Source organism: Numenius arquata, chromosome 2 (assembly GCF_964106895.1).
Source record: "Numenius arquata chromosome 2, bNumArq3.hap1.1, whole genome shotgun sequence".
Taxonomy (NCBI): Eukaryota; Metazoa; Chordata; class Aves; order Charadriiformes; family Scolopacidae; genus Numenius; species Numenius arquata.
The window spans coordinates 15,227,365-15,241,602 of record NC_133577.1 but is presented as its reverse complement, the minus strand read 5'-3'; the positions used below and the strand labels follow the sequence as shown (position 1 = coordinate 15,241,602).

General features: G+C 38.8%; 1 protein-coding gene across 1 annotated transcript in view; it reads left to right on the top strand.

The window, feature by feature from the left end:
* The window catches only part of UTRN (utrophin), a 339,386-nt gene that overhangs the window by 96,713 nt on the left and 228,435 nt on the right, over positions 1-14,238 (top strand). The window contains exons 38-42 of the mRNA XM_074144306.1: positions 1,084-1,221; positions 1,785-1,937; positions 8,744-8,935; positions 9,904-10,076; positions 14,077-14,227. Coding sequence (XP_074000407.1) covers positions 1,084-1,221; positions 1,785-1,937; positions 8,744-8,935; positions 9,904-10,076; positions 14,077-14,227 — 807 coding nt within the window. The remainder of the gene's footprint in view (positions 1-1,083; positions 1,222-1,784; positions 1,938-8,743; positions 8,936-9,903; positions 10,077-14,076; positions 14,228-14,238) is intronic.

Here is a 14,238-nt window from a genome sequence, read left to right as displayed (position 1 = left end):
AGAGAAAAGTGTCAGAATTACCTCTCTGGATCTGCTGGCAACACTTCTTTTGATGCAGCCCAGGATGTGATTGGCCTTCTGGGCTGCAAGTGCACATTGCCTGCTCATGTCCATCACCACCCCTAAGTCCCTTTCCTCAGGGCTGCTTTCTAACACCTCATCCCCCAGTCTGTATTTATACTGAGGATTGCTTCGGCCCAGGTGCAGAACCCGCACTTGCTTTTGTTGAACCTCGTAAGGTTCATCTGGGCCCACCTCTCCAGCCTGTCCAGGTCCCTCTGAATGACATCCCGTCCCTCCGGTGTATCGACAACACCACACAGCTTGGTGTCATCTGCAAACTTGCTGATGGTGCTCTCAATCCCTCTGTCTATGTCGTTGATAAAAATATGGCTCATAGCAAGTCCAAATAAGAACTTGGAACAAAATTTGTCATTTTCTAGATTCTTATCTAGGCTTTGCTATTCACCTGTATAAAAACTGTCATAATTTTGTTTGCATTTTGTCCACTTGCCTTGTTTCCATTTTGCCTTGTTGGCTACAAAATTGGGTAAAGTCCTGCCAGGCCACCCTGACTTCATTTGAAGCATGTGGACTATTATAAACTGAGCTGGAAAGCTGAATTTAAGTCTCTGGAAAATGGCACATATACTACAGAAAACAATTTTTAAAAGGCCTCTATGGAAGGACCTATTGTTATAGAGCATATGCTTCCCTTTGTGCTGTTTTTATATATGCTAAGTTTTTGTTTTCTTGCTATTCTGCTCTGAGCTTGCTTATTATGTAATGGAATGTCTAGAATAAAAATGGAGCTGAAGTCATAGCATCCTCTTGCTGTGGCTGCCTTCTGCTGGCTCATTGAGTGAGCTTCCTGCAGGGCATCTCTTTATGAAATTTATGGAATGACCAAGCTGGATTTTAGGATTTGGTAGATGTGGAGGAGAATCTCTGCTGGAATTTGGCTCACATTTGAATAATAAAACAAGTATGGTACCATTACTTTAATGTCTGAGCAGATAATAAATACATTTTGGAAGTCATAGCTGAGCTTTCTGTAGATAATATGGACTTGTGTAATTTTAGCTGGATCAAGAAAGAGCTCAGATTGAAGAAGTTTTACAGAGAGGAGGGCAGTTGTTACAGCAGCCTATGGAGGACCATAAGAGAGAGAAGATTCGCATACAGCTGTTGCTTCTGCAGAAAAAGTACAACACTGTGCAGGTATGATTATGATAGTTACTATAGTTAAAGCTCATTTATGCAGTCTTCCCTTTGGTATCCCACTTACAACCTGGTTGTGACTTTCTAACTATAGTTAAAGCTATTAATTGAGTTCTCAACTGAAGAGGTTTATGTGAATATGAGTCAGCTCCTGAATTGCTCTTGCTTCCTATAAGAGGGTATTATCGGCAATTGTGGACTCTAGTATGTTGTGGTGCTTTCATATCCATGTCACATTAAAATGTTTTTTTTAATGTTTTTTGTGTAGAACAAAGGGGGTCTGTGTTCTTATACACCTTTTAGCTCACCTGTTTGAATCATATTAGAGTTGATAAGGTGAGTTGTAGCTCAAAGGCAAGGTAAGACCTTCAGGCCAGCTTTGATCATGTCTGTGCAGATAAATAGAATATAGCTATTTTAAAAAATAGATGGCCACTATTGCAGATTTTGGAATATGCTTCTTCAAATGAATTCCTCAAGTATTTTTGTTTTCCAAATAACACCTATCCTGCTTGTTACTTCTCTCTTCTTATACCATATTTTCCTAATACACTGGATTGTAGGAGTGCAGGTCATTTCAAAGGAGGCAGGTGGTGGAACTCTCTCCAGTGTTTTCTCAGTATAAGAAAGAACGTGACGGTTTAATGAAGTGGCTGGATGAGGCTGAGAACCGTCTGTCAGGGATGCAAGGTGTGGAGGATGAACAAAAACTACAGGTAAATGAGACTTTTTTTTTTTTTTCCTTAGAGCAAACAGAGTGAAGGCTATGTATGAGCCTTAGAGAGTCATATATTAGGGTTTTATGGCTGTTCTTTTGACACCTTCTTGGAAAGAAGTGTTTTCAGAATGACAGCATTCATTTTTCATTAGGAAATTATCTGCATACACTAGTTTGAGATTTCTACATAGTCATCATAGGTCCAAAATATCCCAGCCATCAGGCCCAAGTCTTAGAGCATGACCTGGGTGGTATGGTTGAATCAGGAGAGTTTCTCTTGCCAGTCTTGCTCATGGAGATTAGGCTTAGCTCTTTTTGATACCCCAGCTCCAACAGCCTGATTCAATGTCTTGTTGGTGCAGGTACGATAAACTCAGTGCCTCTGCATCCTGTGGTTGGAATATTTTAACTATGCTGCTTTTCACTGCCTCAAGTGCTTAGGGAGTGATAACAACCCTCATATGATTGATATTACTTTACACAATGAAGATTAATAAAAATGACAAAGGTTGAAGTATATTTTTATGAGAAGAGTTATGTGTGATAATGTGTATGTGTGGGTCTTGACAAACAATTTCACAACTGATTTAATAGGATGTCAGGGTCTGATAAAATTTACTGCCCAGAAAGCTGTATGTCTTAATTGTTGAGGGTACAGATACTTTCAGTGGGGTTTTTTTGTTATGGTGTGGTTTAGTGGTTGCTTTTTTAATTTTTTTATTTTAAATTTTATTTCTCCTTTTCATCCTTCAAAACACTTTGGCTGCATGGTAATTACATTAATATTTTAGGCAATAACAGTGAGGAACCTTGTGAAGCAATAAGTAATTTCTTGGACAAGCTTGGGGGCTAAGCAATCTGTCAAGTACTTCTCAGTTTCTGCATATGAAGCTTCATAATTAAAACCAATCAATCTCTTTTTGACTGCTTTGTAACTTTTCAACCCAGCACCAATTAACTCGGAGGCAGGGGTAAAATGCTCTGGTTCCCTGTGAGTCTCATGCCACAAAATTATGATGTGGTGCTCTTCCTTCACAGCTCTAGTGCTGTGTGGCTTCAGCTGCCCACCATAGCTGTAGACCTATGGCAGATGGTCTGCTCTCCTTGATCATGCTGGCTATTCAGTACCAGCTATGAAAGTAAACCTTTTCAATCTGCTTGTCTTCAGAAAAATGTGTTATAGTTCTAAGCCTCCCAAGCAGAGCTGGGCAGCAAAGATGGCCTCAGGGTCTGTTTAACTGTCTGACATCTGACTGCTCTGTTGGGTCCTCAGCGATCACTCCTGGTGTACTGTGGTACTTGCACATGAGCTCCTTGGGACCTGACTGATACTGGGGAACTTGTTTGAAGGCAATGGGGATCCACACACATCCAAACAGCACAGTTCACTTGGTCTGTTTGACCATCATCTGCTTTGAGTCAAACAATTACTGGATTGAAAAGGGAAAAAGGTGCACCTGGATGGTTCTTTGCTAATGGGAGCACTCTGTGCCACAGACTGGTCTTCCTTGTCGCTGTTGGTTGTGCTGCATGTTGACTGGTCTTCTCTAAGGAAGATCCTTTCCTTTGCCTCCTATAAAGCCTTTTTCTCTGGGAATATAATGCAGCTAATCCCTAGCACTACTGGATCCATTCCTGGATTACTGCATCTTGGTATCTGGGCGTTGAATGCAGAATATCATATAAATATGGATTACCATAGCAATTGCAGGAGACTATTGAGGGAGTAATGTTATCTTTGCTCAAAATTAGTGAAGCTGTGTAAAAATATCCTTATACTTCCAGATGTAGTTTCTGGTTTGGCTGAGTCAGCTGGACTTTTGGAAAGGGACCACAGCAGTTTTTGTTACTGTTGTGAAACTCGGAAACTTCTGCTTTTACTTCATGTGCCTGTGCCTCTGGCTTTCTGATACTGGAGTGATAAGCCACCCTGTCTCAGGTGACCTTATTTTACTTTTAAAGGCTTGTTCTTTTACCTACTTTGCTAATTGATCTTCAACACCAAAAAAGGTATGGGACCCTACCATTTCTGAAGGGAGAAACAGTGTTCCCAAATATCACCATCATTTCAGTTTAACACAGTTGTTCCAGAGTTTTCTTCAAGCTACCAGACTTGACTTACCCTCGGCCCCAGGGGGACCCTAATGCTAAAACTCTGCAACAGAAACTGACCCTCCCCAATTGTTACCATCTATTCTGTGCTTGAACAGAGGCTCTCCCTCCCCTTTCTTTTCATCAGTAGGGATGTCTGATGAAGGTGGGGGAAGGGAAACCCTGGATGTATCCATGGGGCCCCCAGACTGCCAAACAGCAAATTGTAGTGGTTTTTTGCTCATCTCAGCTCAGGACTGAGAAGCACTACATGAATTCTTGACCCACTGGTGTACAGCTGGCTCAAACCCTCACCTTGGTGTAAGGAAGGTGCAGTGACAGAGGAAGAGAAACTAGTGCTTGAAATGAATAAACAGGGAGGGAAAGAAGGATTTCAGCCACCAAGCTGGGGAGTACACTCCAATTAAGTTTTTATGTAATACATTATTTACATTTTTGTAAATGAGTGTGGAGGAGAGGACTTATTTATGGTGCTTGAAGGTCATATATATCTATATATTGATTTGCTGGAAGTAGCTGGATCATAAATATTCCTCATCATGTATGCTTCTAGGGATTATGGAGCTAAGCGTCTCAAATATTGGTAACCCTTCTGCATAGCAGGTACTTCTGAATCATCTTCGTTTTACGACAAATCTGTTAGCTAGAAAAGCCTGCACTGGAAGTTTGTATCTCCTTGAGTACCTTCTTTTTTAACTTTGCTTTAGTATTTATTTAAATTGCTCTATTCTGAACTTGGCTTGGAATGAGGGAAAAGGAAAAATTAAACCTTAAATTGCAGAGGTAATTAGTTGACTAAAGTTCCTGAGAGATTTTTCCAGGTTTTAGAAAACTGTTTTGAAGTGAAAATGATAGTTTTGCAGATGGTAAGTGAATTTGCTGTTGCAGGCACAGTGTAGTTTTTCCTAGAAACGGAAACACAGACACCATCTTGAAGGCTCTTGAAGTATTATTCCTGTAATAAAGAAAACATATTTGTTTGCCTATAGTGCTTTTTATAGGGGAAGTTCTAGATTACTTAAACATGAACCGTTAGCTACATTGCCCACAAATACGTTGCTTACTGACTGCATTAATTAACCCAGAGGAACGAATAAAATGGGCATGAGATTTTAGCTTTACCTAAAAAACCGGCTATGAAATATTTTGAGTATGAGAGAGAAGGGACAAGGAATGGTTAAAAAGTGAGCATTTCTAATCAAAATTACATTTTTTTTTTTCTTGTGCAAAGATGATAAGTAATGTGTGGTGGTCTGAGATTAGACTGGGTAAACACTTTTGGTTAAAATGTTTGGGTAGTTAAACATGCAAGGTAAATTATTTAATTTTATGTCAATTTCTTGGACAGTATTTTCCAAAATCCCCTTGGAAGCTAGTTGGAGTATCTCCTTGAGTTTAATCTTTGGTAGATTTTGTGTAAAAGGGGAAGAAGATCTGAAACCAAATTATAAATTGCAGGTCAAACTAGATGCTAAGTACAGAATCATAGAATCATAGAATGGTTAGAGTTGGAAGGGACCTTAAAGATCATCGAGTTCCAACCCCCCTGCCATGGGCAGGGACACCTCCACTAGAGCAGGTTGCTCAAAGCCCCATCCAGCCTGGCCTTAAACACTTCCAGGGATGGGGCATCCACAACCTCCCTGGGCAACCTGTTCCAGTGCTTCACCACCCTCACAGTAAAGAATTTCTTCCTAATATCTAATCTAAATCTCCCCTCTTTCAATTTAAAACCATTACCCCTTGTCCTGTCACTACATCTCCTGACAAAGAGTCCCTCTCCAGCTCTCCTGTAGGCTCCCTTCAGATATTGGAAGGCTGCTATGAGGTCTACCCGGAGGGAGGAGGGAGTATAAGAGGAAGCAAATTCTTATTTGACCACTGAATTATAATTTTTTAGCAGCTTTCATTGAGAAGCCTTTTTTATAGAATGTACATTAGTAACTGAGTATTCCCCTTTTTCTCCCAGTCCTACATTCTTCCTAGTGTTTAAAGAGAGACCAAATTTAATAAACATGCTCTGTCACCAGTGAAATTAAAGTAGAAAAGGGCTATTAAGTCATCCAGTCAGATCTCCTCCTAAATATCTTTTGATTAACTTTTTATTTGTGGGTGCTTAAGAAAAGAGTTTGCTTGCCTGTTTTTTTTTTCTTTCATTAAAAAAAAAAACAAAACCAAACTACAAAAACCCCTAAAACCCCGCTTCTATGACATTTAGGTGTTTGATTTGTGTGAGGCAGTTAAGTCAGACTTCTGCCTTTCCATTTTTTAGTACTTTATGCTGCATTTTAGAAGCTGCCAGACTGCAATGCAAGGTAGAGAACAGCTGAACAATTAAAACTCAGCTATAGTAAAGCACTAATGTGTTTGTAACACTTACATCTGTTCACCTTTAAGAAGGAGGGTTGTGAAGGGAGGAAACATCATCTCAGTGATGGGAGGCAGCTGAAGGAGATTAGTAATGAGGCGTGCTCTGCAGCAACAGCTCCAGGAGGAATTCACTGCTTTGCAGAAGAGCAGCAACCTGGCCCAAGATGATGGTACTGGGGAAGCAGAAAGTTTGGCTATATTTCAGTGTTGGCAACAAGTGGAAAACAAGTTTGCTGCATGGGAACAGATGCTATTGTAAATCTTGTGCAAGTTTTTTCTAATGGGAGATAAAGCATTGTGTTTAAAGCAGAAGGATAATAAAGTCCAATGACCTATTCATTTGGATGAAGTCCAGATTCTGGACTGTTGCGTGTGTGAGAATGGGACTTGTGGGATGACGGAGAGTTAGAGAAAACTTCCTTGTGAAGATTTTGCAGGTGGCTGTGCTGTGGCAGGCAGCCTGGTGTTTGTTCAAACCCAGGCTTATTCCACATTGCTGGGGGAAAGATACTTTGAGTTGCACAAGCTTTGTCTGATCTATTTGGAGCTGGGGCCCCTCCTTCCACAGGAAACCATAGCACTGTCTAAGCCTTGGGCTTTTGCTCCAAATTTCAGTGATGGAAGCAGACAAAATATACACAGTGCCTCAAGAAAATGTGTTTGGGAGCGTCAGGGGCCAAGATGCTGGATCTGTAACTAAAGCGTATGGAGTAGTTTATGGTTTTTACTGCGGTGCTTGCTTCCTGTACTGTTACTGAATCAAAAGCAATGCCTAGTATTTTATGGTGCCTGTCTGTAATACTTGTTTTCAGTAGACTAAATTTATGCTTATGGGCCTGTACAGGCTTTGGTGTGCAATGAATGACTGAAAGCATACCGTGTTTGGTGGTGAAGGTCTTGTGGAAGTACAACTGTGTCCGCAGTTTCAACACAGGAATGACTGTCTACTTAATAAAACAAAACAAAAACAACCCCCAAAACAACACAAAACAAATAAAGTCCTTAGGACCACTCGGTGCATGAGAAGAAACACTGAATGGTGGATACACGAAGACACGTTTTCTGCTGCAGTCCTTTTTTTGCTTTTGAACTACACATGCTGCATATGTTAGATTCTGGTTAATGTGAGTGACATATTTGAAATGCTCAGAAGCACGTGGAGGAGGAAGATACAGACAGGTGTTTGCAAACAACTTTGTTAGTGGGGATTAATATTTTACTGGTTGTCAGCTGTGCTAGTGATTTGCACATGTGCATGCAGCCCAGACTAATTGCAAAGTAAAATTCACTGGCTGAAATTGCTGTGAACATACATTTATTTTTCACACTCCTAAGTGTATTCTTAGCTGTTAGTAAATCATACAGTCGAGTGCCTCTGTGTCTTGCTTGATACAAATTCACTGAGTACAGGATGGGGGCTTAGAAGTTGCTTGAATTCTTCATTATTTGGAGGTGGGTTTACTTTTTCATTGCTGGTTTTAAAGAACTGGTCTGTTTTTAGAAATGATAACAGAATCCTGTTGGACAAGAAACATTCTCAGCTAAGAACTGCTTTCAGTCTTCAGTATCTGCTTCACCTGCCTGTGCTACCTTTGCCAGGCATGGCAGAGTATAGCTTCTTGCAGCTGGCTTCCTAATGCTTCAGATCCAGGCTATTGTTTATAATCCAAGAAAAAGCTGCATTAAATTACAGTTCTTGCTTTCTTATCTGCTAACATGGTTCTTGGCTAGGTAGCCTGGTCTTATGGCTGAAGCAGATAATAATTACCAAGCTCTTGAGGAGTTAGTGTCTCTTAATGCTGCAAAAACCATATTGTGGTACTGGTGGAGCACTAATTTATTTTAAAAAGTTGGGAAATGTGTGTGTGGATGGTTATTAAAATGGCTGTGGAGATAAAATAATGTCTGCTTCGGTATAATTGGTAACTTCTGGGAGTCCTTGATGATGAAAGACGCAGACAGTGGATCGTAATCACAACTAGAACCAGGCTTATCAAGAAGTGCAATTTCTGGAAACAGTAAGGATCAAGGTGAGAGAGCTGTGTCCTTCCCAGTCATGGAAGTCACGGACTTGTCAGAGTTGGAATAATACAGGGTCATTCTGAAGCATGATATCTACTGTATTCTAACATTTTTTATAAATATAGAAACAGTTCTCTGCAGAACTTGCAGCTTTCTGTGTTTATGTAACTTTGCTAGAAAGGCCTTTGTTTTGTAATTCAACGTAGAAAGGTACTTACTCTGAATGTAGTCTACTGATTTAGGATTTTTTCATAAAATTGCTTGTTCTTTGAAATATAAAATGAACTTTCATGTTTTTAGGCAATCCCTGTCCAGCAGAGGTTAAAAGGCCACTTTGCCCCAGGGCTTAGGACCTTGCCTTTTTCAGCTGAATACTTGGTTGAAATCAACAAAATCTTGTTGGCCATGGCTGATGTTGAACTGCTTCTGAATGCACCAGAGCTAAATACTGGCATCTATGAGGATTTTTCAACTCAGGAAGATGCACTTAAGGTACTGCATGCCTAAGCATTATACTCAGAGGGAAGAAGGGAATAGCAAAAGAAAAAGACCACCTTAGCGTATAGCTGTATTGTATTTTTGCTGAGTATACACTGGATCAATATGCACTGAAAAATAATGAGACAGTTTTGTGACTCTTCTGTTTTGTTGACGAGATCCACTTGTCCCTGTTACTCTGCTTCTGTGGTCCTTTAAGTATAATTAGGAGCATTTATGTTAAGATGTGTTTAAAATACTTCATTTTGGTGCAGGTCTCTCATCTGATTTTGAAATTTTGGTATATTCTAAGGATGTTTTCAGAAGAAGCAAATAGCAGACCATAGAATTTTTAGTATTACTGTTTTAAATTAAAAAATACAAGTAAATTCCACAGTTTGCATGGCCTGTTTGTCCTCTGAATACCAAGGCAGTTTTACAATAGCAACTGGTTTAAAGGTACTTTCACATCATGAAAGCTCAATGATATTTGAGATAGATTGCTTTAACTTTGTCCTTTAAATCTACAGCTTTTATGTAGCTTATGCTTTGCAGTTCTGTGTGTATGGAGGGTGACGTGAAGCATAACAAAGTCACGTTTTGTGGCTCATTTTTTACATGAGGAAGGAATTTTTACAGTGTCTTGATGACACAGGGACAGATTTGTTTAATAATGAAGATACTGCTGTTCTGAGAAGTGTGGTGTGCCCCTTTCCCTCAGGAACAGATTGGATATATAAAATATTTCATCCGCTTCATAAAAAAACTGAGAAGGACACATGCTTAAAAAGGTGTGATAGACTACTCAATTCAGTTGGTAAAACTGATTCAACCTGTAAACTGCTGATGCTGATGGTTATGGTCTTATTGTAGATACTGATTTTTGTAATGGTATTTTGAGGAGATTACTTTTTGGTTCTTTTTTAAAAATTTCCTGCTGGTGCTGACTTTACTAATGGCTTGTGTCATTACTATGCTTGTAGAACATAAAAGATATTTTGGATAAACTTGGGGATCAAATTGCTGTCATACATGAGAAGCAGCCTGATGTTATATTAGAAGCATCTGGACCTGAGGCAATACAAATAGGAGATGCTCTAACCCAGTTGAATGCGGAATGGGACAGAATTAATAGAATGTACAATGATCGTAAGTGGTAAGTCAAGGATGTTTGGTTTCTGTGAGCATGTAGTAAATATTTTATGTACTTGAATATAAGCGTTTTACAAATGTACCTTAATGATGAAGGTAATGAGTGTGGGAGTAATCAGCTTTAATATATTGGTATTACACAATAATTGCCAGAATTATTGAACGTTGAAACAGTTAATATGCAAATTGTAGTTTGGGTGCTCTTAGGAAGCTGATTGTTTTTACTTTATAAAATAGAATTATTTTGTTTATAAAACATAAAACTTTTGCTTTGTGAAGGTACTGCAAAACAAAGTTCTAGAGGAAAAAAAATTGAGTAGAACGTCTTTTAGCAAAGAATTCACGCTGCTTTTGAAGGAGGGAAGAAGTTTGAAAGGATGTGGTCTTTAAAATACAGCACATATGATAGTTGCCGATAATCTTTGTTGTAAGTAATTGAAGATGAGAGATGACCATACTAGAAAATTTTGTGGTTGAGAGAATAAGAGAATATTGTAATCAGTGCTTAAGAAAAATATATTTCCTATTTCCTTTCCACGAATATCAAATAGCTGTGATTTCAATTATGCCAAAAAAGTAGAGAAAAAAGAAGTTAAACATTTCACACTGAGATTGCTTCTATGCAAAAAAACCTTAATGACTGAAAATGATTTTATGAAACTTAAAATTAAATGCAAAGGCTCACACTGTAGTTAATTTGCTTATACAGTGTTTGGCCTTTAATAGTGATATAAGGTAATGGTTAATGCAGAAGTTCTGTAGAACATAAAGTAATGGGTAGGCATGTTCACTTGCTTTGTAGCACCAGAAATCTGATATCAACCACATTTGGTATTATATTTTGAAGAGATGTCTTAGGAAGAGCGTGCATTACATAGCTGATGTTTTCAACTCTCTTTCATAGCACTGGTGTGTGCATAGGATATAAAAATTGGTTTGTTGGTATTGTCTAAGCAGAAACTTCCAGAAATTCCAGGCCACTGGATCAGTGAAGCATTAATAGTTTCAATAACTCAGCAGGGACTGTTGCTTCAGTGTTTTTTAATTTGGAAACAAATAGTGTTGCCAGCAAGATACCACTTTGTGTGCTCTTGCTTGCTGCCTGTGGTCACTTGCTGTATTTGGAGACAACCGTTCTGGAATCTGGTGCCCATCTGTATTTCTATGCCTGCAGCTATTTTGTTGGCTTCGTAGGTATGACGCGCACTATGCTTTAGTTACGCCTCTTTTCCCCCCTGTAACTTAACTGAAAAGCTTTAACTAATATTATCTTTTTGTAAGTATAAGTACAATTTCATTTACTACTTAAATTTTATTTCATTAAGTAGCCAAGGTGAACCAGAAACCGTCTTCCCTTTGAAAAAGATGTGTATCAAAGAGTAATTTGACTGTTTATGATTAGCTGGCAAAATGCAAGAGATACCTCCTCAGTTCACTGAATACAAATTAATCTTGAACTTCATAAAGTTTGTAAAGCTCTGGCTCTTTATGAGAATAATACTGGGTGCGATTTTCATACAAAAGGGACTACTGGACTAGCAGTTTAAGTGAAATGGTATGTAGCTCCCTCAATATATTAAGTGCTGCAATTTTAATAGAAGGGCATACTAGGATTAATGAAGGCAATATAAGTATCGATATTAAAATGTTGTATTTTGTCATTAGTATTTTTATACCCTTTCTGTTTCTAAGAATAATTTTTAACCAAGTTTATTCTTACTTTTCCTAGTGTTGCCCTAAGTATAAGCAAGAAGGCTAGAATACTCGATCTCCTTAATAATCTTTGGCTTTTTCCTATTTTGGAGTGCGTGAAGGTTTTGACAGAATTGGGGGAAACAGCACCTGAAGTCTGTGGTAAAAGATAGGTTTAGTTTTCAGAGGTAGTAATGATTTTGTGATTGGGTGCCAGCTAAGTAGTTAAACCTTTGATAAAAGCTCCGATGTAGCCAAGCATCGGAGAAGCTTGCTAAGTACGGTTTATGTGTTCAACTAAATGCAGTTGACTTCAGTTTGACTTGAACCTATGTGCAAATTAAAACAGGTGTGTGTTTTGTGTGTCTATCTGTATGTATAGACTTAATGCTGCTTTGAGCTGTTTGTAACACTGCTGGTTTGCTACTTCTGCTCCTTCTGCCGTATACTTCCCCCAGTGCTAAAAGTGTTGATGACTTGGGAATGAGCAATGACTTTGGAAGCAAGTGGATTCCTGTGGAGGAGGCAAGAAGTAGCCAAGTCTCAGTGCTGTAGTGACAGGACTTTGGTACTTTTCTCTTTCAGCTGAGGCAGTCTGTGGTGAAACAGCAGCATGTGCATCTGGCTCAAAACCAGAGTGAAACTTCATCTCATTGCTCAAAATATTGATGGAACTGTAGGCTCACAACAGAAGCGGCAGGAGTTAAAGCTTCGTATTTCAAAGCATTCTCCTCCAAAGTTCTAAAATTCTGTATTCTGAAAAAGTCATGTGTTCAAAACTCCCCCTAAAACTTTCACTTTGAGGGAAGCTGATAAAATATTCTTTAAACTATTTTAAGTGCTTAGAATATCTCTTCTCATTAAATGTGGAATGAGATACTATCGTGAGACAATTTGTTCAGTTAGACTAAAATGTACCTGAGAAATAAAAGGAGATTGACCCAAAATCTCAATCTACAGCGTCGTCTAGTGTATTCAGTTGAGATGCGTGCAGGAAACTGAAATGGTGGAACTAGGAGGTAAGGTCAGAAAAACTCAAGTGGAGATTTTTAAGGCTTTCTTCTTTATTGGAATTGGCCCACATAAAGAATAATAAAAACAAAAAAGCCCTTTATATGCTAAGAAATAGAGATGTCTTGATAAAAATGAGAGATAGTTTTGATGAAAAGTATCTCACTAGGAGCTCTGAGATAGTTGAATTTAATTAGTGAAGAAAATAGATGCACTGGTAGCTCTTTAAAGTTTGATTTTGGATATCTTTGATGTTATGCTGCTAATTTCAGATTGCATCTGTATATACAGAGTAACCTTGGAGTCTTTGCTGTCGGAATTGTTTTAAGACAAAAATAATGGGCTGCAGATGAGATCTCCTCTGTGCCATTAGAGGGTCCTCTGATTAGCAGGAGACTTGGCCTCCTATGTCTTTAAAGGAGGCTATTTTTATAAGTGTGGAATGGGATACTATCCAGTCTGTTGGCGTTGATGTAGATTTCATCTTGTTTGTCTTAAGTCCTGTGTCCTTTGAGACATCTGTCCTATTTGCTTTATAATGCAAACTTAGAGTTAGCAATCAACAGAGAGAAAGCCACTCTCTCTATGCCTTTCTGACATGGTTTACTTATTTAACATTCATGGGCTGTTTTTGTTAGTTTGTTAACAGAGTAGAACTCTCATTTTAGTTAAAAACAACCTTCTGACTGATAATTCAGCCTGTTCTATACTAGAAAGTGTTGCCCTTCAAGTTAAGCTACACATTAATTTGAGGCTGCAAAGGTGATAATAATAATGCAATGCCCGGTGAATTATTGTGTGATTAAATTGTGTAAGACCTACTTATGCGGGCCCACTGGTAATACAGTCAGTTCTATATAATCAAAATCACCTTCACTTATTAAATTCCAGGCACCGGCACCCCATGGTTTATGAATTAAAAAAAAAAAAAAAAGAATCTGAGCAAGAATCTGAGCAATTAATCATATTTCATATTCCACACTGTCTGATATCTGAACCGTTTTATAATAAGAAAAAAAGGGTTCTGCAGACCAATTTGATGCAGCTAATCAATCTTTATTTTTTAAGTGATGGAAATAAAAGTTTGCTTAGGACTGCCCTTTTTTTTTTTCCTTCAGCTGGAAGTTAACGACAGTCTGTGCTGTTGGCTTTTACCAGCTGCTACTATGTCAGGAAGCCTTCAGTACTGGGACTGTACGCACAGCCTTTCTGTTTTGCTAGGAAAGTTTCTGCTCTCTGGAGTAGGAATCGTAGCCTTTTCACCGAAACAGTTTGGGTAATTTTTCATGCTTTGTTTTCAGTTGCTTTGATAGAGCGATTGAGGTGTGGAGGCAGTTCCACTGTGATCTCAATGACCTCTCCCACTGGATAACGGAAGCTGAAGTGTTATTAGCTGATACCCGTGGTCCAGATGGCAGCCTGGAGCTGCAGACAGCTGGGCTACATCAGCAGGTATGTATGAC